The sequence below is a fragment of the Panthera onca genome, chromosome C2, assembly GCF_046562875.1.
Source record: "Panthera onca isolate mPanOnc1 chromosome C2, mPanOnc1 haplotype 2, whole genome shotgun sequence".
Taxonomy (NCBI): domain Eukaryota; kingdom Metazoa; phylum Chordata; class Mammalia; order Carnivora; family Felidae; genus Panthera; species Panthera onca.
In genome coordinates this window covers 46,611,114-46,636,536 of record NC_138347.1, presented here as the reverse complement: position 1 = coordinate 46,636,536, position 25,423 = coordinate 46,611,114, and the positions used below count along the sequence as shown (strand labels likewise).

Below are 25,423 nucleotides of genomic sequence, written 5' to 3'. Positions count from 1 at the left end.
GCCAACTGGTAATCTGTATGGGTAGCAAAGGAGATGTATCAGAGAAATATGGGAAATGCGCCACTACTTTACCTCTCTCCTAGAATATTCCACACGATGTGGAACACAGAAATATCTCCAACAGAAGAAAACAGCTGTCACTTCCCTCTGGATAACTTGAGAATTAAAGTTTTCACAAAAGACAGACTTACGTTTTGGAGTTTGTTTGTTTGTTTTTAACAGTAAGTCTTTCAATGGTATTGTGCCAATACTGTCCATCCCTTTCTGGGCCTCAAAGATTTTTATTGATTTGGGGCAAATCATTGGGAAATATCTCCAACAAATGCACTGCAACATGGTCTCATTTTATTGCCCCATTATCCGGAGGCATGCACTCTGGGACTGTGACATTCAGGGATTATGGTAAAAATATTGCTCCAGGGAAGCCCCACTGAGCAAGAAATGAACATCTCCTCTCCCCCTCCACATGAACAATTAAGGACGCTTATGAAGCCAGATCAGGGTTAACATAATCAGTTTCTGAAAAAGTTCTCATAAACCAAAGTTGCCATTATCTGAAGTGTCTCTGAGGCAACTGGCCTTATTCAGACATGGGACTACAAAACAATCTGTCTCTTCTGCAGATTTGAATGTGAAAAGCTGTCCTGGGTGAGAAGAAAAGGAAGCAACACAAACCAGTTTCCAAATGTCAAATCGGTGTGCTTTCAAAAGGAAACTAACCTGGCAGCCAACCGGATCTTCCCAAACACTTAATATCTCGCGGTAAACTAAAAGGGTCATCTTCTGTGGCTAGGAGAGTAAGTTTGAAGACCGGAAAGTCCAATATCCATGCTAGCATAGATAAAACAGACAGCCATCAGAAACCTGAACATCCACGTGAAAACGGGGAGAAGAGCCAAAGGGGAAAAGAAGCTTCTGACTGGCCTGCAGTGTCCTTAACTCTCCACCATCATAGTACTCAGACGCATGTGACTTTTTTGAGTTAGAACCTGCGGTTAATGTGGCTTCTGATGGCATCCACGATGTCATTCCTATCCCCACTCTCACATGCAGTTTTTAAATAGTACCTTTCTAACAGCAAGCACTCCCCCCTCCCCACCCCTTCTGCTTAAGATCCTATAAGGTGTCTGGGGTTTCAGCTTCTGAAAATCGTTTCTAGATGTTCTTTTAAGCCAAAATAACAGCACACAAGACAGAGGCTGAGATCTCCAGGAAACTCTAGAGCAAGCGGCTTCAAAATGACAAATCTCTTCTTTTTTTAATCTTTAAAACTAACGGCGGCCAAACACTGCAATTTTCTCACCGCCGCTCTTTTCCCCAGACTGCCTCGGTGCTTGTTTTGTTAGGTCTAGTTCTACCGTGGCGGGAAGGAGGGTCTTCTTGGAAATTTTTCTGAAAGACCAGAACCTTCCAGACCTCTAGTCCCTCCTGTTCGTTACAGGCCGTTCCCTTTTACAAAAACAAAAACAAAAACAAAAAACAACAAGCAAAGAGCCCCCACCCTGGTCACACTCGAGTGCCTAAGCTCTCCTGAGATCACAGGAAAGAGGGTCCCAAAGCAGGTCCTCTACCCTCGCAGCACACCTCCTCCCGCCCTGGGGGTCCGAGCGCCCCACGGCTCCACTACCGGGCCGGTGCCCCTACCCCCTAAACCCGGGGGTCAAGAGCACGCAACGCTCTGGGGTCCGCAGGGCGCATGCAGGGGCTGTCGGTTCAGCGTGCCCCCCGCCCCCCGACGCTCAGCCCCTGGGGCCGCACAGACCCCAGGCCGCCCGGATCAGGGTCAGGAGCTCGGTCTCCCCGCGCCCCCCACCCAACCTCCCTCGCCCCGGCAATGCAAACCCGCAGGGAAGCCGGCGGGAGAGTTACCCGCCGAGGCCCAGGAGCGAAGACTGCAGAGGCGTGCGGGACTCTGCGGCGGGAGGCCTGCGGCTCTCCGGCCGCCCGCCGCCGCTCGCTCCAGCCGGCCGCTGCCTCTCCCGCGGCGCCTGCAGCATCGGGCCGCCGAAGCCCGCGGCCGGCGGAAACCGGAGGAAGGTGGCCCCGGTCAGGGGCAGCGCCGGCACGATTCCTCGTCCGCGGACCAGGCGGGGGAGCTGGGGAAGGCGCGGCGCCGAGCGGAGTCCGAGGCGCCCGGCCGCGCGCTGCCCTCCGCGCTGGGGTCCGGATCCCAGGCGACTGCGCCGAGCGCCTCCGGAGCCGCGGGGTCGCTCCTCCTGCTCGTCTGCTGGCGCCAGACGCGCGGTGACCACGGCCGCCCCCGAGTCCACGGAGGAAGGTGCACTGCAGAGCGAGGCTGTGGGGGCTCCGCGCCCCCCGGAGCAGGGAGGCAGGAAAGCAGCCGAGCCCCTACCTTTCGGGCTGGGCGGACACCAGCCGCGCGCCCTTGCCGGGCGTCAGGGACGGAAAATCACCACGACGGGAGGGCCCGGGTAAAGCAGCGGGTGGCTTCAGGACAAGGTAGGAGGATCAGGTTCCACAGCCAAGAAGACACTCCCATCCCGCCCTGGTGTTGTTTGGAGAGCTGCCGGGACGAAAGTGAGGGGCGGCCAGGGTACTCCCCTTCCCCGCCGGGCTGGCGGGCGGCTGGAGTAAACACATCTGCTTGGCGCACCGGGGACTTCTGTGACACTAGGCAAGGCAGGCGGCTTGGTCCCTAGCAGAAAGGGAGGGGTGTTCAGATCTCCAGAATTCCCGGGCTCTGCCTTTCAAGGACAAATGTGTTGGTGCTTTTTGTCTTTTGGAGATGTTACTTTAGGGGGAAGAACGAAGGTGGGATGTGCATTTTCTTTTCTTGTTAAAGTAGCTCTCTGGAGAAAAGCATTGTTAATAATGTCCTCATACTTGGATGGCTCTGAATACATTTTATATTTCAGTGTTTGTGAAATAATTCATTGTCTAGCAACATTCAGTTAATAGCTCCAGCCTTTGCATACTAAGCATCGTAATCACATGCCGTCAAATGACCCCAGAGAGAAGAGCCACAGACTTGGGTATAATTCACAGCGGCAATGTGTCACCGCACTGAAACAAAGCCTTTCCTCTGTGATGGACCTTCTGGTATTTGTGTTAAGTTTAACAACAGCCCTAGGAGGCAGCACTTGTTATTTTCCCAGATTTACCAATCCAAAAAACGGGAGTGTGTTCAGAACATTCCTAGCTCTTTCCCTGTCTGTGGATTGCCTTGGAAGAGGGCCACACAAATTGTGTAATTTTAAAGGTCGCTCCTGAGACATCAGAGTAGTGAATGATGTTTAGGGAATTTGCCCGTGTGGGTCAGTTTTCCTTGAGGTTGCTTTGCTCTTCTAGTTTCTCCTGAATTCCATACTACCCTTCTCTTGTTCATGATCTTCAGAATTACACCAGTGTTACGCTTCATCCACTCTGCCCTTTTTAGGATTTGGGGATCTGCAAAGTCATGTGTTCAGGGGAGAGGCCATCTGCTATTCCTAGCTGGCCTTTGTGCTGCTTTGTAGTAGTGGCCAAGAAGGCAGAGGTCACCCTAACCTAGTTCAAATTCCACCTCTTCCACTGTCATGCCTTGTTACCTTAAGCAAGTGGCTTCACGTCAGTGTGCTTCCTTTTTGTCTCCTGTAAAAGTGGTATAATACAACCTATCTTCAGGGCTTGTTAGGATTCAAATAGATGATGATCTAAAGAATTCTTGGCACGTTGCTTGGCGCAAAAACCATCAGGTCAGGAAACAAGAATATTAACTACCAGTCACTGCCCACTATGAGTCAGTTACTGCCTATGTATCATCTATGTTCCTCCCATCCATCCTGTAAGCCAGAATAATCTCATCTTAGAAACAGAGTTGGGAGGTTAAGCAATGTGCCCAATGTCATAGTGCCTACATTGGAGCTGTGATTCAAATGAACGGCCACCAAAATCAGAATTTTTAGGCAGCGCACATACAAGGCTGGCCATTTGCTAGGTTTTTATGGATGACGCAGTCTCTGAATTAAAATCACACTGTTTCATAGGATATGGCCTCTGTGACCCTAGGGACAAGTTCAAGCCAGGTTCCCCACACTACCCTGGGGTGCCATTCAGTACCATGTAGAGAGTAAGGTTAAAGACACTAGGACATCTTCCTCAATCCCAGTATAAGTCCTGCCTTCCAAATCCTCATGTTCCTCATGTCCTGTCCCAAGAACAGGCTTTTTGAGCATGATTGGTGTAGGACTGTCTACTTCATATAGGGGAGACCTACTCAAAATGCTGTGCCCTCAGCAGAACAGTCACCTTAGCAGAACAGTCGCCTCAAGTGACAAGAGGCCATTTTTTTAACAATATCGCCTTATACATTAATAATAAAAAGAAAAATTCTTTTTTCTAACATTTCTCAAGACTTAGGTTGTCCAGATCTAAACAGTAATCTGGCTCAAGACCGATTTTGACCAAACTAAACTTTTTTTTTACATACAATTGTGCCTCCTCCCACTCTAAATGAAGATCCTGCCAGCCTCTCCTGGCTGTCTTGGGGTTTTATCTACTGTAAGCAGTTATTTAAAGAACATGTGCATCTCAAAATGAGTAAGCCACAGGGAGTAGGCAGTCTAAATCCTAACTTAGAGCCGACTGCCTACAGCGTGGGAAAACTGTTACTTCAGCAAAAGGCAGTTTAGTTCTCCTAAGCAGTGCCTTAACTTCTGCAACATCCCCATTTCAGAGCAGGATCTCAGCCCTATGTTTGTTTATGTAAATAACCATTGTGTTGATTTCCCCCGTATAGTGAGTGCTTGGAAAAGGAATGCGGGTCTATCAGAGGCTTATTTGCAACTTCATAAACAGCAATGTCTCCTTACTCTGCTAGTCCCTGCAAGGTTTCAGAGTTCTGAGTAGCCCAGTCTCAGGAACTGCATTTACTCTCCTTTCACAAACTGGAGAATGAGGGGAGGTGGGAGAGTGGAACTAGGTTTCATCATGTTCTAAACACACGAACATATAAAATATCTGGTGAAAGCCATAATTAAGTTACAGTTAATGGCATAATGGCAGTTACAGTATTATGAAATGGGTTAATATTCAGAATATATCAAGAATTGCTATGGATCTATGAGGAAAAGACAACCCATTTAAACATAGGACACAGGTCATAAGCAAGCAATTCATAGAAGAAATACAAATAGTCCACAAACAGGTGCAAAGATTTTAGTGTCTTTTTATAACAATGTTTATGAAAATGTAGACAATAAGGAGAAATCAGATTGGCAACAAGTAAGGTTAATGAGCTTAATGAGTTTCATCAAGGTGTCAAGGAAACTATTCAAAGAAGGATGAAGTAGAACTTCCTCTTTAGAAGGCAATTTGGTGATTGCTATCAAATTTACAAGGTTGTTATGGTTTTGAATTTTAAAACCCTAATTAAAGTTCCATAACTGTCTTCCTTAGAAGACAGTTTGGCCTCAAGCCAAGCAAAGTCAGAAAGAGGAGCAGGAAAGAGGAAAGGGTGGGGAAAGACACTGATCTCTTAGTTGACTCCTACTTATCCTGGTCCAGAAGAGGCAGCCATTCTGGTTACTGAGTAGCACCCAGAACAAACCCTGGTAAGGCGCCTCCCGCAGGTGGGTGGGCTCAGTCGGCAAAACTACTGCATCTCCAAGCAACTTGCTCAGAACTCTTAATTATATGTTAGAAGTGTTAGAAGCCTGGGCCACTGTCCTAGCTGCTGGGCCCTGCTCCCAAGACAGGAGGGAGATGTCCCATCCTCCCCACCTATCTGTGGAGATGCTCTCCTAACTTCTACTCCAGTCGCATGACTGATAATTCTGTCAAAGTATTATAGGTAACTTTCCTTGGGGGCACTCAGCCCACTAATTAACATCTTTAGCTAACCCCTTTGTCTCTCAGCTGGTTTACAGAGCGGAACCTACTGCTATTTCGCTTCATGAGAATGTTTTTACTGGATGGATCCTGAAAAGGGGAATCGCTGGGCAAAGCATACATGAAACTACAAATAGTTTTGTATTTTCTATTTTCATGTTCCGAAATTCACACTTGAAACAAACAAATGAACAACAACAACAACTAGTTTCGATAGCACTCCTGAAACAGAGTGCCAGCTGGAGTCATCACAGTGCGCTGTGAATGGCACATAGTCTTCTCTACATTTCCCAAACTTCAATTTGCTATGAATGTATGTCACCTTCAAAGCAGCAATTCCATGTTTTTAGGACTCCATCTGTAGAAATGATCACATACAAATACAAAAATATGACTAGGGATGGTCACGGCAGCATTGTTTATAATGTTTAAAAACAGGAAAACAGTGCCCAAGAATAAATAGAGTGACTAATTAGACTGTGTTATCTCCTAATAATGAAGGCAGCCATTGCAAAGCTATTATAAATGTATATACGGATTCAGTTTGCTAACGGGATAACGGCTACAGTACGTTGGCTTTAGAAGTTCTACATTCCGAAAACTGTGGGACCCAAGGAATTTAACAAAAATCCCCTACCTCTGGACAAGCAGAGCAAGACTAACTCCATTTTGTGCTACACCCACCATCTCATGTGTAACCCCCACATGACCTACTTATTGCTTAAGACACTCCCCCACCCTAGTCAAGCTGCTGAGCACACCCTTAGTGGAAACCGGCTCATATAGGAATGCAGAACCCCTAACCGCCAAAGAATGTAAACCCCGCCTTTTGCCCACCAAACTTGCGCGCCAATTCTGACCAGAGTGATAGGCTAGTTCAAACAGTTACTATAGGGTAAATTGTAATTCAATTGGCCACCTGCATGTGGACTGACATGACTATGCAACTTTCTGTGTGTGTTACAATCTCATTGGCCACTGGCCCCTATAAAACTGCTATGCCTCTTAACCTAGGGGTCCAAATCCCTGCTCCGCTGTGTCGGGTATACTTGGGCCCAAGCTCCAGCTTGCAAATAAACCCTCATGCCTTTGCATCGGTATTGGTTCCTTGGTGGTCTCTCGGATTCGAAATCGGGGCATTACAAAAACATACTGAATATATGTGTAGCATATCATAGATGCAGTTATTTATTAGTATCAAGCAGAGAAAGAACCACTCATATGTGTGTATTTGTGAATCCATAGGGAGTGTTGACAGAGATTTCATCTAGAGAATGGAATTATAGAGGCAGAGAGAGAAAGTAAAGGAAGGTTTTTGCTTTTGATTCTAAATATTTCTGATAATTTGAACTTTTTACAATGTACATAAATAACATTTGTAATTTTTTTTAAAGATGCTAACAAAGTTATCACACGTGTGGAAAGAGAGATTAAAATCCTGAAATAAAAATGCATCAGTGTTTAGGCACAAATTGGAACTCTCTACCTTGGTGACTCCCTGCCTGTGTACACTCTATATTCTATGCAATACATTTTTACCTAATCACTAGAGACTAAATAGAAGCATCAGGTGAAAACAAAATAAAATAAAACCCTCACAGCCACATTGAAGGGACAAGATGAAAACCTATGGAATCGTGTTTTTATTTTGCAGTGGGGAAAAAAAAAAACTAGGCATATCGGAAGCATGAAAAAAAAAAGGTTCATACGTGTGATTTCATTAAAATGTAGACCTTCTGAGTGGCAAGATATATTGAGAAATAAAAACACAATCTGAGTAAAAATATTTGCAACACATAGAGAATGGTTAATTTTCTTATTTTACCAAGAACTCATGGGGGAAAAAAACCCAAGAATTTAATAGAAAAATAGGCAACTACAAGGACAAGCAGCACTCTGAAGGGAAAAATAAAACATATATTCATTAAACAAAATGTGTCTCCTATGCGCCAGGCACTAAGCTAAGCAGGTGTAGAGCAGTAAAGGAAACGTACAAATTCCTGTTCCTATGCAGCTTACATTCTAGTAAATTTTGGGGAGTCTTGACTTCACTGTTTGAATTTAAACTTAGGTATAATTTGCACTTATTGGTAAAAATTATGAGTATTAAAACAGGGTGGAGTTACAGGCACTTTCCTGTGCTATTGGTGGGAGTACAAATCGGTGACCCCTTTTTGGAGGATATTTTAGCATAAACACTTGTAATTTTAAACATTTATATACTCTAATACAGAAATCCCACCAAGAGAAACTTCTGTTACAGATATCCTTGCACAGTTATATAAAGTTGTGTATAAGAATTGCCTATTAGGGGCGCCTGGGTGGCTCAGTCGGTTAAGTGTCCGACTTCAGCTCAGGTCACGATCTCGCGGTCCGTGAGTTTGAGCCCCGGGTCGGGCTCTGGGCTGATGGCTCAGAGCCTGGAGCCTGCTTCCGATTCTCTGTCTCCCTCTCTCTCTCTGCCCCTCCCCTGTTCATGCTCTGTCTCTCTCTGTCTCAAAAATAAATAAAACGTTAAAAAAAATTAAAAAAAAAAAAAAGAATTGACTATTAGATGTTGCTTATAAATGGAGACCCTGGAATGACTCAAATAGCCTTTAGTAAGGGACTGGAATTGTAGGGTACACGTATACCATAGAATTTTATGTTGTCACTAAAAGAATGAACTAGTCTTCTATCTAATGACTTGGAATAATGTCCAAGATACCATTAAATTTAAACATCATATTACAAAACAGATTGCCCAGTAGGATTCTGATGTTGTTTAATATTTTTTTTAAATAGAAATAATGATAGTTATAATACAGCCGATGTTAGTACACACAGTATCTAGAGGAATACACACAAGCTGTGAATGTCAGCTGCATCTAGAGGGTACATTCATGGAGGACTTTTCTTTCTAAATTATACAGTTCAGAATGTTTGATTTTCACTATTTTTAACTGAAAAAAGCGAGAATTTTCAAAACATTTTACAATTTAGGAATTTTTGCATGCAGTCTCTTAGAGACATAACAAATTGAGCTTTACTTCTTGGGGAGCCTGGGGCGGGGCGCAGTGGTTTTTCTGAGAAGTAATGACAAAAGCTTTGATATACAGGGGTGATTGTGTGCCATTTTCATCAAAATCTTGATAGTGACAGTTATTTTGGTTTCTGTTATTCTTAACCTCAGCATTAAAGAAACTTATCTACTCCCAGACTTACAGGGGATGGCCACATCACCAAAGGATATTATAAGACAGTGACTTGTCAAGCAGAGAGATACTGCTGGGATACAAAGTTGCTTCTGGAGAGTCCACTAGGAACCACTGCCTATGGAACCACATAGGAACCTCTCCCAACTTCCTGTCATTACACCTGGAGATAGAGAGGCACCAAGTGTGAAATGGCAGAAAAGAAGGCAAGGTGGAGGCCACTCGATACACTCAAATGTGAGCTCATATTAATTGTACTCCTGCCAGATGCTAGGTGATTTTATAGGTTATATTGTTTACCACACACAGCAGCCCTGTGAGCTGAATATCATTATCCCCATTTTCCAGATGATGAATTGAAGACTCAGTGAAATTACCTAATTGGCCCAAGGACCGGAACTTGTACGTGTCACACCTAGAATTTGCACCCAGGTTAAATTCCAAGGCTCTCTTTTCATACCCATGACATAGTGTCTTTCTAGTCAAGAGATGAAGGATGTGAGAGAATTAATGATGGTTATGCAAGTATGATGTTTCACAAAAACACTTAGAACCTGGTCAATTGAATGGGAATCCTGGGAAACCTTAGTTGGCTTTTTGTATGCGGGTATCAAGATGGTGGCTGCAATGGTATGGCCAACATTTCCAGTTCCCATTGTTCCAGTTCCTGTTCCCCCAAACCAGAATGTCTTCTCCAGGGATGTGCAGACTGTAGATTATGGAAATATTTCTTCAGGACCCCAGTCATCATTCCTCCTGGCTGAGTCTGCTCACTTTCACACCTGAGCTCACTTTGGGATAGATCCCATTTTAATGTAATTACGTTAGCAGAAGCACTAACCATAAAGGCATCAGGGTCATCACAAGGGAAACATGTGCGGCAGCTCCCCAGGAGCATGCAAATGCAACACTTCAATTCTTCATTTCTATTCCACATCAGAACAGTTTATTACACTATAGGACATTATGAACACAAGAGAACTGATACCAATAATAAAGAGCTGTAGAGATAGGAACCGCCATGAACATCTGAAGTAGAAGTAAAATGAAGGATTGAAACTGACCACTGTTCCCTAATGGTTTAGACTAGGAATCAGTTTTCATTTTACAATGTTTACAATTTTCGTTTTTACTGAATCTTCTGGTAAGCTTCCAAATTTACTTTTTTGCACTCAGGTGCCATATTGGCAGTTTTTCCAAATCCTGCACATGACTGTTAACTATTACAAGTATATTAACCACATGGTGATATCCTGACCATCTGAGCAGCTCTCTTCAGTGCTTCAAAAGTGGTAAATACAAAAAACAAATAACAAATAATTAACAAATACAAATAACTTTAATCTCTATCATCATTTAGTATTATCGCATAAAATTGAGGGGTTCTGAATCTCTGCCTAAGGGACTAAAGGGAAACAATTTTGTTTTTGCTTAAAGAGAGAGATGGGAATAGGCAGGACTTAACTGTATGTCTCTGTGCTTATCAGTGATAAATAAATGCATTTTAACCAAGTCAACTAAGTCCTAGACTCTGGATCCACAAAATTTTGTATAATTGATAAAACTTTTTTACTGGCTATAGATTAAAAAGCTGAATACAGTTGAATTTTCCTGGGCCCTTTAGAGTTAAGAGTCCTGCCACTGAGAATCTGTCATACAAAATGTTAATCTGTACGCTCGAAAACAATAAAACTCCAATACTAAATACCTGGAGGTTGTCCCTAAGTTTTCTTTAACTGAGGTGAGTAATAAGTTCATTTGTACATGATTTCAGAAAATGTGCATATCCCTTGCTGTTCAGCGCCGGCCCCCCCCCCCCCCCCCCCACGCTTATTCTGTATCTGAGATCTCTCAAGGATTCACTCACCATTTCCATAGAGGGACTTGGGAGTCTTCTCTTGCGAGCTTTACTTTCTTAATTCTCAGTCTTTGTACGTCCTGCTGCTCACTGAGCATTCAGTTCCACATGTATTTATCAGCACCTGCTGTATGCAAAGTATTGCACAAAAAGCAGAGTCAACAAATCCAAAGCCAAATTTTAAGTCTTCTACCCTGACCAGCTTTTTCTTTTCACTTACTCATTTTTATTACTGATAATGCTTTTCTCCCACCTTTCCACTTTTAAACCCTTAGAATTATCTTTGATCTGTCCTTCTTTCTCTCCATCTCACCTGAACTTCCATCCTTCATGTCATTAGCACACTCCACATTCAGTCATTAAATGCACACTGCTTGCTATCTGCCAGGAACTGTTGCAGGTGCTAGGAGTAGTTTGCCAGTGGGGAAACAGGCAAAAATGTTTGCTTTCCTGGAGTTATATTTTAGTAATTCATCTTGATTTCCTTTGTGTTTCCCTCTTGCATAGTGTTTATTTCACTTACTCCAGACCTGCATTCCCTGAGTCACCCTATCACCCCCATCACCTGGAGCGGCTCTCTTGGAATAATATCCTAAGGACCCACAGCTCGCTTTTTTACTTCTCAGTCTTGAGCAAATCTCCCAAACTTGTTTTAGGCTTCTTTTCCATAGAGCAGCCTGCCTGCTCACCCTTCACCCCACTGGAACAAAAGACAACATTGGATTCCACATCTCTGCCTGTCAGTCTTTTGAAAACAAAAGTAGCACCAGCAGAGATGTTCTAGAGATCTGTTAACTTGTTTCTTACCCTGTAACAGAAAAGTCACTGAGCCAAACCCCAAAACTTAGTTACCTTCTTGAGATGGAGGAGGGATAAATATTTACAGCTGGAGATCACAAGTCTGAAATTAACATGAGCAAGGCTGGGTTCCTTCCAGAGGAAGGGCGGAAAGAATTTGTTTCCCTGCCTTTTCCAGCTTCTAGAGGCCACTCACGCTCCTTGGCTTACAGCTCTTCCACCATTTTCAAGGCTTGCAGTGTAGGATCCTCACATTTCTTTGACTGTGATCCCTGCTTCTCTCAACCCATCTCCTGTTCTGACTCTGACCCTTCTGCCTCCCTCTTCTAGGGACCTTGTGACATTGGACCCACCTGGATAATCTCCCCATGTGAAGACCCTTAACTTAATCATGTCTGTAAAATTTCTTTTGCCATTTAAAGTAGTACTTTCACAGATTTATGGGATTAGGATGTATACATCTTTTGGCAGGCATTATTTGATTTCCCACATATACCATTTAGTTTTTCTGGTCAAAAACACTTGTACTGTTTTCAATGTGGGGAATTGTATTTTCAGGAAGAAATTAATAGATGGTGTTATATACAAGAGAAGAACCACAAATCACTCATTCACTCACCAAGTATTTGTGTTTACTATGTGTCAGGCACTGGACAAGGAGCGTTCTGGGGATACAGATAAGAGCAGATAAGTCTGTAGAGTGTGATGCTTATGAGTCAAGACTCCAAAGTCTGATTGTCTGATTTTGAATCCTGGCCTCACCATTTATACACTGTGTGATGTAAGCAAATTACTTCATTTCTCTGTGCCTCAATTTTGTCACTTATGAAATTAAGATAGAATTAGAACTGTCCCATAGGGTTCCGACGATGATTTGGTGAGATTCTAGGTAACCCCTTTGGCACACTGGCTGGCAGATAGGGTTCCATAAATGTTAGCTTTGAGGTGGAGAGTGAGGGAACAGAAAATAGAGATCACGGAGTATATAAGGGCTTTCCAAAGCTAGATCTTAAAAGTTCAGTTTCTTTTGGGGGAGAAATGAGGGATGTGCAGTGAGAAGACATAGTGAAGGATTTAGAAACCATGAGAAATGGCTGAGGAGACTGGAGGAATTTAGCTGGGGGAGGAAAAGGCTTAGGAGTTACATGAGAACTGTATTTCAATACCATGCTTGGGCAGTTGGCACAGCAAAAGAGATTAGACTTATTTTACTTCTATCCAGAAAAAATATCCAAGCCCAAGTGGAAATGGCAAAAACATTGATGTCAATATTTGAAAGAACTTGTGAATAATAAGGAGTTCCTTTTTTTTTTTTTTTTTTTTTTTTTTTTGAGAATGCTCCAATCCCTTCTCTGTGTCCAAATATACTGCTTCTTTATGGAGTGGTCTGTTGTACATCCATTTTCTTCTTTCCCCTTGTCAATTGAAACCCAAGTATTTTCAGGAACCAGCGGGCCATAAACTTTAAGGGAGGCTGGGCTTCTGCCCAGCCACAAGGGTGTAAAGCAGGATTGGTCTGAGCCAAGCATGGTAACCATGACCTTTGTCATTATTTAGATCGGCAATGAGCATGTGGGACCCAGTTCTTGCCAATGAGATAGGAGAGAAAGGCCTTTGGAAAAGTCTTCATCTCTTCAAAAGATACGGGAGGGAAGTAAGTGCTCTCTTTCCCTGTTCCAGGTGTGAGACATCTTTGTGTGAAGAGGTGATGCCTGGAGATGGGGCATCCATCTCGAAGTGTTAGAGAACACACCTGAGGTCAAGGCTAACATCTGAGGCAGGCGGAGCAAGAAGACAGAAAGGGCCTGGATCCCTGATGAGCTGGATGAGCTACTAAATTATCTGACCCTGGAGTCATCGTATAGTATGTCATTTATTATATCCAAGTAATATATTAAAATATCCTCAGTGTTAAAGCCAGTCACATTTTTCCTTCTTACTGCTCAGAAAGCACCCTTCCTATGCAACTAGCAGCACAGAACCTTGACCACCCAGGCTCCCAGCAGAAAGTAACTACAGCCTCTCTTTTGGTGTTATCACAATACTGGCTTTGAGAATGGATTTTGGGTTTTTTTGTTGTTTTTTTTTAATTTTTTTTTTAACGTTTATTTATTTTTGAGACAGAGAGAGACAGAGCATGAACGGGGGAGGGTCAGAGAGAGGTAGACACAGAATCCGAAGCAGGCTCCAGGCTCCGAGCTGTCAGCACAGAGCCCGACGCGGGGCTCGAACTCACGGACCACGAGATCATGACCTGAGCCGAAGTCGGCCGCTTAACCGACTGAGCTACCCAGGCACCCCGAGAATGGATTTTGAATGAAGATATTCTGACCTGCTTTTCAGGTAGGCGATTCCGTTAGACACATTTTTGGGTTCATTTTTATTCTCTGCATATCCTCAACTTTATCTTTTGGATCAACCCATTTCATTAACATGCTACGTACCTACCCAGCCAATTACAGTTAACACTAGAGGGTGTCTAGTAATCGAATAGTTTGCCTGCATTAACTAACTCCTTTCCGGAATTCCTGCATAGGCAAAAGATTAATTTTCTGAATCCTAAAATAGCTATAATTCTGCGATACCAAAATTTATAAGCACTGAACTAAATTCACTGTATATTGATAAATCGATTCATCTGCTTTTACAAAAACTGAATCAAGAGATAGGTGGGAAAATATGTTAGCAAGCAATTAATAGAGGCTGCAGCACAAAATTATTTAATAAATGTTCTTCCCTTGTGTGGAAGAGAGAGCCGTGTCTGATTTCTGCTAAGCGTCCTTTTTGGAACACATCCCCTTAATACCCTTACGGTCTTCTTAGGCTCCTCACTTCCTCTTCTCTTCTGCCCCCTGCATCTTATCCTCCTTTTGAATCAGGATGAGTTGAAACAGTTTTCTGGCCCAGTTTAGGTTCTGGAGAGGGACAGCTCCTCAGAGATCACAGTGACATGCTTTTCTCTCCTCACACTGCTTCTCTCTGTAGATTTTACAGGACCTATGTCTGTCTTTATATCTGAAAAAGAAGTAGTTTCATTCCAAGCCACATCCTTGCCAAAGTTTATTGAGAATATCAATAAAGGACAACACATTTGTAAGAAACCTTTCTTTAAAAACTGGACAGAGCGGGAAAAGGTGATGTGTCGTCCCCAAGTCTAGGGAAGAATGTCAGTCGAGTCAAACTTTAATTATAATGTCTGAGTCAATGAAAAGACCAAGTGTTTCCACTTCTAACAGACCCTCTTCCAGTTAGAAGGCAGCAGTTTCCAGAAGTCTGCAGCTCTGTTTCAGTCACCTTTATAGAGTTTATAGGACTAAAGTACATAACTCATATTTTCTTATTTTCTATATTGTGGATGCCTTGGCATTTGGGCCCTCGCTGACTGGTGTAGTATTGTAATTTATAAGAAATGCAGGTTTCCCCCACTATCTGAAGGTAGAACTCTCCTATGAAAGCTTTTATAAGCCGAAATTTATATGGAAAAATTTTTTGACTGTCCCCAGACCCCAAAAATAACCTCTCTTAGGCTTTTCAGATACCTTAGGACATATCATGTTAGCAGGTGCACAAAATAAATTTCGAGAAAGCACAGATGTTCACAGACACTGTTCAGAGCTGTGGTGGCTTCATGCTGAGATGCTGAATGTGGTTCCTGGGGAAGGAACTGGAGGTGCCCCTCTCACTGTTCAGCATATGCTGCCTCTGTAATGGCTCCATGCAAAACAAACACTATACGCTATTTTCACTTTTATGAAAGTCCTCTTCAGATTGTGTTCTGTTGGCAAAAACAGCTACTCAGGTACATAGCTCTTTCGCAAAAATGAAGTGCCCTAACTCAAACTTTCAAAAAGTGGGAATACTTGTATACATTGTGTCTAAGTCCCATTTCTGGAACTGAGGTCCTAAAACCCTTGGAATGTCCTTAGTGTTGAGAGTGACAAAGGTGTCTTTTGTTATATTAATGAGGTAGCTTTAGGACTGAACCTGAGGAGGGGGCTGGTTGCCAGGGGAACCAACCACGTGATTAGAGGGTTGGAATTTTCAGACCTCTGAGGAGTGGGGAGGGTCTGGAAATTGAGTTCAGTCACCAATGGCCAATGATTTAATCAATCGTGCCTATGTGAGGAAGCCTCCATAAATCCCCAAAGGATGGGGTTGTGAGAGACCTTCCAGGTTGGTGAAGGAGATTTGGAAGGGGAGTATATTTGGACTTGGAAGCTCCACACTCTTCTCCCGTACTCTGCTCTATGCATTTGATGAAGTTTTGGGGTGATGGGGAGTTTGTGGGTTCTGGAGCCCACGGTCAAGGATGAATTCTTGGAGACATCTTTGGTGCAAAAAGGTGATTTTATTAAAGCATGGGGACAGGAACCATGGGCAGGAAGAGCTGCACTGTAAGTGTGGGAGTGACCGTTTTATGGAGTTGGGTGAGAGGGAGTTTCCAAGGAGACTTTCACAAGCTAAAGACTTACTGGAGGCCTAGCTAATGTCAAGCTAAGGTTGTTCCCTCTAGTAAAGCATTAACATTAAGACTGTAGGGAGTTCCTGGATTTTTGGCCATGATGGGATTGCCTTTTTCTGGTAAACTAGTGGAGACTCTTATCAGTTTAACCATTTGTTTTTTTGTCCTTTCCTATTCTTGGTAACCTGGAGTGTCCAAGGAATATTATACATGTCCCAGCTTGAGCAGGGTGGGGGGGTTGCTGTTAGCCTGCCTGCACTTTGCTCCCAGTTTGCTTCATGCTCCCTCATCATATCTCTTCTGTCTGTCTGTTCCTGAATTATATCCTTTGGAACAAGCTCGTAATCTACTAAGTAAAATGTTTCTCTCAGTTCCATGAGCTGCTCTAGCTAATTAATGGAACCCATAGAGGGGGTCATTGGAACATCCAATCTATAGCCAGTAGGTCAGAAGCACAGATGACCAAGCTGGACCTGTGATTGGTGTGTGCAATGGGGGTGGGGGGAGAAGTCTTGCTCAGCCCTTAGCCTGTGAAATCTGACTCCGTCTCCTCTTTATTGTGCTTTTTATTTTTTTTTACCACTTCAAGATGGAACTAGGTAATAATACCTGCCCAATTGGCTTTCAAAATGTTTTTAGAAAGCAAAGATGTTAATAGGCATATTAACATAGATTCCAGATTAAAAGCTTTAGAGACTCAAAGCCCCCAAATGTTTTGAAGCCCATTATCAATATATAACTCTATATAAAAATAATACTTGGTCATAATGTAAGTGGAAGGGAGGCCATCAAGATCCTAATTTTATTTTCACATGCCTTCCATGGTTAAAAAAAAATTTTTTTTAAAGGGGGGGGACACCCGGGTGGCTCAGTCAGTTAAGTGTCTGACTTTAGCCCAAGTCACGATCTCACAGTTCATGAGTTCAAGCCCCATGTTGGGCTCTGTGCTGACAACGCAGAGCCTGGAGCCTGCTTCGGATTTTGTGTCTCCCTCTGTCTCTGCCCCTCCCCCCTACTCTCACTCTGTCTCTCAAAAATAAATAAAAGTTAAAAAAAATGAAAAACTATATGCCAACCTGTTTAAAAAATGTTTGGTACCTCTGTTTTTCTGGTGCCCTAAGAATGTGCTTAATCTGCCTTTGGGTAATTGGGTTCTAATTGAGCACCTACTGTGGGAAGCCCTGTACTTTTTGCTACATCATGAAATCGGGTGACGTGACAGTGAATGAGTGATGGGCTTCTTAATTAATTCAGCAGGTCCTCAGAAAAGGTTTCTCTGAGGAGGGAACTTTTAAGTGGAGGCCCAAATAGTAAGGAGAACCAAGCTGTGTAAAGATCAATGGATAGAGCAATCCAGGAAGAGGAAGTGAAAGAGAAACAGGATCCTGGAAATCAAGTAACTTCCCAACTCATCAGCGAGACGGATACAGCACCAGCTAATTTTAACACAGTGTGTTTGTTTCCTGTTGTACTAGCAGTGAGAACAGGGTGCTCTGAGAACCCAGAGGAAGGAGTGATTAATCAGAGCTAAGAAATGCGCCTGGGCTGTGCCAAGCAGCATCTATAAAGATGTAGAGCAGCACCGGGAAGATTTAAATCCAGCCTTCACCACAGACGTGTCTTAAAAATAGATTGGGGCCCCACTCCACATTTGCTCAGTCAAGATCTCTGAGTTGGCTGCCTGGACATCTGTTCTTAACAAGCATGCAACTGACAGGAAGACATTTTGGAATCCTCGGTCTAGAGAACAGGCCTTGGAGTCAGATGACTTGGACACATGGCTAAGTGCCACTTTCTTCATCTGTAACATGAAGGTAATAATACACTCTTCCTCACTGGGTAACTGTGAGGATGGAATGAGGAGGTAGTATTTGTACAGTGCCATAGATGGTTATTGTTATTGTAGGAAAACGATAGCCGCGGAGGTAACAGTGAAGAACTGACCCACTTGTCCCAGAGCTCACATAATGCAGCTCAGAATCTTAACCTTCTAAGAGGAATGACGGGACAAGGTTACAGCTATCTGGATAGGCCAGGGAGACACAAAAGCAGCAGAGAGGGCTAGGGTGGAAACCAGTTTCCACCGGGGCAAAAGGACAGTGAACAGCTGTGCAGCTGTCAAAGCTTCGTAGGAAACAGCTGGCTTTGCCTCTCCTGGTTTTTCTTTTCTTCTTTCCACTTCCTCTTTTCAAATGCAAATTGTTTAAAGTCTTTCCCACCCTAAGAGCAAGCCTAGCCCTTGGGTAAATCAAATGGAAAAAAAAAAAAAAAAAGGAAAACCCCTGGGAAAGTTAATGAGTTAGTTGGGCAGAGTTTGGCAGAGGGGAGGTCAGGACTGGGGAATCATGGATTGACCCAAAGCCCCTTCTACAGTCCATACAGACTGAAAAGTGCTGCCAGCAACCAGCGAGCTCACCCCTTCCCACTGGTCTGATGGGCCTGAGGAGAGAGGAAGGCAGTGGTGTCCACCCCCAACCCCCTTAACTATAAAACCGTTCATCCCATCCTAAACTAACTACCCAGAAACCAACACTGGACCAAACAAAACCACTCACTGTGGAATGGACACCAGAAGAATCACTTTCAGAAAATTGTTTACCAGGGCCAAGGTTATTTGTAGATGTACGAGAAGACACCTGCCTTTCTAAGCTCCAGTTAGTTCCAAATGTATAGGAGATGATGGCAATTCCTTTTGGAGGAGGATTTCTTTTTAGCCCTACCTCTCTTCTGTAGTTGTGGTCAAGCAGCAAATTCAGTGCTCATTATTGTAGTGTGAAGGGGAACGAATAGGTTTCAGATTCTATAATTTGTAAGATAAAGAATGAGGGCAGGATGACATGTAAGAAGGCAGCACTCACATACTGCCTCCCGCTTTCCAGAGACAGTGGAGTAAGAGTAAAAGGGTCATGGCTTTGGGGTCAGCCAGGCCTGACTCCAAATTCCTGCCGTGCTCCGTACTAGCTGGCTCCTGGAACAAGATGCCTTTGCTCTTATAGTTACACGCCAGGCACTGTTCTCTGAGCCAGTAGCTACAATAAACAGTCATTCCCTAGCCATCCAGTTTTGGCCTGTGACCAGTTATCTGATCATCCTACCCACTGGAGGCCCAGATAATCTTTGTATTGTGAAAGCAGGTAAAGTTTAACAACCAAAGTGTTTTAACCAACGTATCTCAGTTCAAAGCAAAGAGACCACCTTTTATAACTGGGATGTCTGTGTGTGTCTTTATATATATATATAAATTTTATACATATATTTATTTATAAATATATATAAGTGCATATATATATACATATGTATATATATAACATGCACTTCCATATTAATGCTAAGAACATTTAAGTTTTGGCATTTAACCAGTGCTTAAGGGCTGATTCTGAAAAGAGAGCATTCCCTGTATTTTGCAGCTTGGTTCTTTTATATGTATATAAAATAACTCGTAAAAGAACAAGCAAGTCTGAACAAGAATTCTGGATCAGGAAAGAAAAATAAAGAATAGGTACAATATGGAACCTAAAATGATCAATTGAATCCATATGTGTTGTAATGCATATTTTGGGGTCTTTTTGTCCCCATCTTGTATTTCAGTAACCCCTTATATGTATGTGTGTGTGTAAACATATATACATATATACATACATGTATATATGTATATATGTTTGTATGTGTGTGTGTGTTATTTGTAGATGCACAAGAAACCACCTCCCTTTATAAGTTCCAGTTAGCTCCAAATATATATGAGATGATAGAAATTCCTTTGTGGGAATGATTTAATTAAGCTCTACCTTATAAGCCATATGATATATATATATACACAACCAGACACACATACATATGTAGCAGACATATGTCCTAAGCTCTTTTTTTTTTTTTTAATTTTTTTTAACGTTTTATTTATTTTTGAGACAGGGAGAGGCAGAGCATGAACAGGGGAGGATCAGAGAGAGGGAGACACAGAATCTGAAACAGGCTCCAGGCTCTGAGCTGTCAGCACAGAGCCCAACGTGGGGCTCGAACTCACAGACCCGCGAGATCATGACCTGAGCCGAAGTCGGCCACTTAACCGACTGAGCCACCCAGGCGCCCCTGTCCTAAGCTCTTTAAAACATCATCTGATGTAATTCTCACAACAGCCCTGACGCTTAGAAAAGTGAACTCTCCTCTCAGAGTTTGACAATATCAAGTTTTGGTGTAGTAGTAGAGAATAATATCCTCAATTATCTGAAAAGCATATTAAAATGCCTCTTTCATTTTCAATTACTCATCTGTATGAGGCTGGAGTTTCTTCATTTATTTCAACCAAAACAATATACAGCAATAGATTGAATGCATGGAAAGATGAGAATCTAGATGCCTGTTAAGCTAAATATTAAAGAGATTTGCAAATATATAAAACAATGTTGCTTGTATGATGGCCTTTTGTTTGTTTCTTTTGGAAAGGATAATTATTTTTCGTAGTTTTACATTATGATAACATGCAGCGGGCTTATTTTTGTTGTTTTAAATGAGTAAATAAATAAATGCAAATATTTAAACTTTTTCTCAGTTTTCTAATATGGTATGTATTAAAAGTGTAAATAATGTATCAGTCTTAACTTCAAATAGAGTGGCTAGTTGGGAAATTTTCATATTCTTTAGTAAAGCTCACTTTCATTTTTTGGTTTTTTTTCTTAAATAGGCTTCACGACCAGCACAGAGTCCAATGCAGGGCCCAACTCAGGGCCTGAACTCATGACCCTAAAACCACAACGTGAGCCGAGATCAAGAGTCAGATCCTTAACCTACTGAGCCACCCAGGGACTGCTAGTAAAGCTCATTTTTTGCAAGTGACTTTGGGAAAGTAATTTGAACTCTAAGTGCTTCATCAGTAAATAAATATGTAAATAAATAAAGCAAGAATGATGCAACATTATGTCCAGGAGTCAGGGGATTAGACAAAATGATATTGTGAGCTTCCTTCTAGCTTGAAGTTTTCATGATTCTAAAATTCTTGTCTATTTATAATTCTGGTTAAACCTATTGAAGGCTTAGCCAGGACCAAAAAGCCCAAGTTAAGTCCAATATATTGGCTTGTTTTTCTCAAAGAGGACTGACTCTCACACCCCACCCACCTCTGCCCACTACAAAGCTTCCATTGAATGCGGTACTGTGTCAGCCAGTGTGAACTCCATCTGCCTATCTCAAAAGAATGGAGCTCTGTACAAACATAGTCATACTTTTGGGGGCATGTGAGAGTGTATTAGGGCAATTGATTATTTCTTTTATGCATTGAAAGCAGAAGCACAGGGATAGAATGCTGATGTAAAAAGCAACATGACCCATTAGAAGAAATTTAACCAGTAACATCAACTCAATTTTGAACGTCTTATTTGATGTTTTATTTATTAGAAAAATATTTATTGAGTGACCAAGATGTGCCATGTATGAAATACATAATATTTACTAATCATAAGTTTAGAAGAATGCTTTCTTTCTCCCCTGAAAAATAACCTTTAGCAGAGCACTAAATTAAATGTTTCATACTTAAGTTTCCTTTTCAGTTTTGTTCACATCCAATAGTATTTTATTTTAATAATATTATTTCACCAACATTTATTCTGTATATATGATTGCCAAGGACTGTGGTAATCTAATCCTTGGGAGAACCAAGCCATATGGATTTGGTCCATCTCTTTAAAAAGTTCACGATGTTGGGACACCTGGGTGGCTCAGTTGGTTGAATATCCGACTCTCTCAGGTCATGATCTCATGGTACGTGAGTTCGAGCCCTGCTTAGGGCCCTACGCTGACAGCGCAGAGCCTGCTTGGGATTCTCTCTCTCCCTCTCTCTCTCTGCCCCTCCCCTGCTCATATGCTCTCTGTCTCTCTCAAAATAAATAAACTTAAAAAAAATGTTTAAAAGTTCATGACATAGATGGGCAATTATAAGATTTATACTAAGGAAATGCAGTCACTACAACAAAGGGGTAAATGAGTATTAAATGGTATAAACTGTGCATAGTGCAGGGACAAAAGCATCTCTTTGGCCTGAGGGGTGTATAGAGGGACCTTGAAGAAGAGGTTTTGAACAAAGAGGGAGGGACATGTGGGCTGATCCTGAGAGGAGAGAATAATCATGGGTGTGGGGACAATGTATATGCTGTTTGACTTGAGAGAATGGGTTGTAGATATCCTTGTAGTCTTTTCCTTAACTTCAGATAGCCAGTCTCTTCTTTCTTTTTTCCACAAGTCTACTTGCTTCAAAGGTGAGTGTTCAAAGACCTACTACATAACTCTTTAAAGCCCCATGATTTGCACTTGCCATTGCCTTGGTCTGGACTGTCCTTTTCTTGCCTTCTCTGGTGGATTATTTACTCCTATTTACTACTTATTTTTCAAGGCCCACGTGAAATTTTACCCCTTCTGAGATATTTTCTTCCAGCAGAAGCCCCTTTTCTTGTGTTCCCATGGCATGATGCTCATCTTAAATAATTATATATATTTTTTGTCTCCTAGTTGTATCATATTCATCCTTGGGTCTCCATTTTCTTCAAGAATCCTGGTGTGAAAGAATATTACGCTTGTTGAGGGAATGAATGAGCTGGTTCTAACACTCATAAGATCAACTTCACCTCTCCTAATTACCGATTTAATTCCAATTTGACATTACGTTTTATAGATTCTGAGCAAAGTGGGATACTCCCCCTTTTCATAACATCAGAAAACCTTGGAGAAAAGCATTGTTATTTTCACAGTCAAGCATTTTATCCTAAACCTGGGCATCTGAATAAAAGACATTGACACCTGTTTCCTGCTTTTTGCTCATATTCTTGTAGCACTCTATTTATATACTAGCACTACCATTTTAGACACTGGAAAACCAGACAGGAAAGCTGCATCCCCAACCCTCCTCCTCTATGTTTTTCTGATCACTATTGACATGTGAGGCTGGAGAATTCTTTGTTGTGGAGGGTTGTCCAATTCATTGCAGGTTGTTTAGCGGCATGTTCGCCATCTACTCACTAGATTCCATCCACTACTCATAGTAGATGCCAACGATGCAACCAAAACCATCTCCAGACATTGCCAGATAAACCCTGGAGGATGGAATCACCCCTGGCTGCAAACTACTGCATTAGGTCGAGATTGCTTCAGGTCCTCCCTTATAAACACACACGCATGCGCACACACACACACACACACACACACACACACATTTTCTCTCACACACATTCTCTCTCACATGCACACTCACACACACACCTCTTTCACATACACCAGCTCTCTCACACACTACCTCTCTCACACACATTCTCTCTCTCACGTGCACATTCTCTCATACACACACATTCTCTCTCTACACACACACACACACACACACACACACACACACACACATTCTCTTTAACACACTGTCTCTCACCTACATTCTCTTTCTCTCACACACACAACACATTCTCTCTCTCATACACACACACACATTCTCTTTAACACACAATCTCTCACCCACATTCTCTTTCTCTCACATTCTCTCTCACAAACACATTCTCACACATACACACACTCTCTTACACACACATGCATGCACACACTTCCTTTCAGCTTTCTTTCTTTTTCCCCTCCCTTTCTTCCTTCTTCCTTACCCTTTTCTTGGTAAGTGTCATCATAGTTGTCTCTTCATCTTCAGCAACTACTCTCGGGAAAAACCAGTTTACTATTCTCTCAGGAAACAGAACATGTGAAGCCATTATTGGTCACTAATGACTTAGAGTAACCAAATATCCCAGTTTGACAAAGAGTGAAGAAGTTTCCAGGATGTGAACATTTTAGTGCTAAAATTGGAGAAATCCTGGGCAAACCAGAATGAGCTCATGTCCAACCCTTTTAACCTCTGATCCCTATGGTCCAGTCTGTGTATAACGTCTTACTCATACAAGCCCAGACCAAATATCTATTAGTTATAAAAACAGGATTACAATCTAAATTTTGTGCTTTTATAAATGCATTGAAGTTGCTTCTTTAACACATTCCCACCTCCAGCATCTTTCTTACCTTTTCCCCCTTGTCCCTGATTATCTTATACCTACACTACCCCAGCACCTTTCCTTCCTCCTACATTTCCAAAATTCTATTTCTTTATTTTGAGGATTAACTTAACCTCTCTCCTTCCTCCTCTCACCTCTCAGGTTCTCCCTTCATTGCCACCTTTCAAAACCAATTCCAGGAACTGACTTGGCAGTGATGGAAGAGACACTCCCTGGGGGGATAGATGTAGATATACAGATTCTACCCTGAGTAGCTGTGGGGAGGATATAAGGCTGCCAGTGCTCAGTACTAGTTCCTGAGTGCATAGCAAGGGGAAGAGGTTAAGGGTACGGGCATTAGAAGGGAATACAATTTGCTGTTTCATATCACTGGGTAAAGCCAATGTTATGTTCTCCTGATTACACCCTTATCTTCAACTCCTTTCTCCCCAACATTCAGTCCTTTTAAACCTAGTTACCATTTGGCCAACTAATTTGTCTTTGCCTCAAATGTTCTGAGGTCACTACATCACCACCACAAAATAATTTCGTTAGCAAAAGTGTTCTCAAACACAAGACATAAGCTCTGAAAGGAAAATATAAAATTATAAGATCACTGCTGTAATATCAAATGCCCATCGAGTTAAAAGAAGATGAGAACACCCCTCACACAGGGAAGCAGTAACACTTTAGAACAAGAGACAGAAGGATTAGTGGGTTCTTACTCTGTGAACCTAAGGGTCTGTTGCATTTCCTACATGTAAAATGTTTCCCAAATAACCCTCATGATTCATGTTTTGAATATCATGAAGTTTGAATTATTTACTTCACTTACAAAAATCCATTTGGGGCAAAAGATAAAATCATATGAAAGACAAGGAAGGAACCGATTGCAGACAAGGGCATTTATTTCTATTTATGGTATTTGAATTCTGCAGAGTTCATGCAGACTTAAATCATTTTCATGTTTCAGGCTCATAGTGACTCAGCTCTTCCTTTACCAGTAAATGTAATTGTTAATGAACCTTGCCCTGCCTTTGCAGGGGCAGAAATCCTTTTATTTCATTAAATCCAATTCAATAAGCAAGAGCTTCTGTTGAACTCCTGAGTGGGTTGAGTGTGCTTGTGTGTTTCATTTTAACATTCATTTAACATTTATTATAGAAATTATTATATTATCTCTATAGCCATAGCCTTCCCTAACAATCCTGTACTGAAAATGTTCTGGAAGTATATTACCCCTTTGGGGGTCTATATTACTGTTCTATTGCTGTTGTGA

General features: G+C 42.2%; 2 protein-coding genes across 2 annotated transcripts in view; one reads left to right on the top strand and one right to left on the bottom strand.

Moving 5' to 3' along the window:
* The window catches only part of ST3GAL6 (ST3 beta-galactoside alpha-2,3-sialyltransferase 6), a 61,690-nt gene extending 59,222 nt beyond the window's left edge, over nucleotides 1–2,468 (bottom strand). The window contains exon 1 of the mRNA XM_060640176.3: nucleotides 2,354–2,468. The gene's annotated coding sequence lies outside the window, so the exon portion shown is untranslated. The remainder of the gene's footprint in view (nucleotides 1–2,353) is intronic.
* Nucleotides 1–24,366, top strand: part of LOC132683799 (uncharacterized) — a 38,820-nt gene extending 14,454 nt beyond the window's left edge. Inside the window, 3 exon segments of the mRNA XM_081790146.1 lie at nucleotides 1,353–2,460; nucleotides 13,360–14,022; nucleotides 22,637–24,366. Coding sequence (XP_081646272.1) covers nucleotides 1,353–2,460; nucleotides 13,360–13,388 — 1,137 coding nt within the window. The 3' untranslated portion in view covers nucleotides 13,389–14,022; nucleotides 22,637–24,366.
* The last annotated feature ends 1,057 nt before the right edge of the window (nucleotides 24,367–25,423 follow it).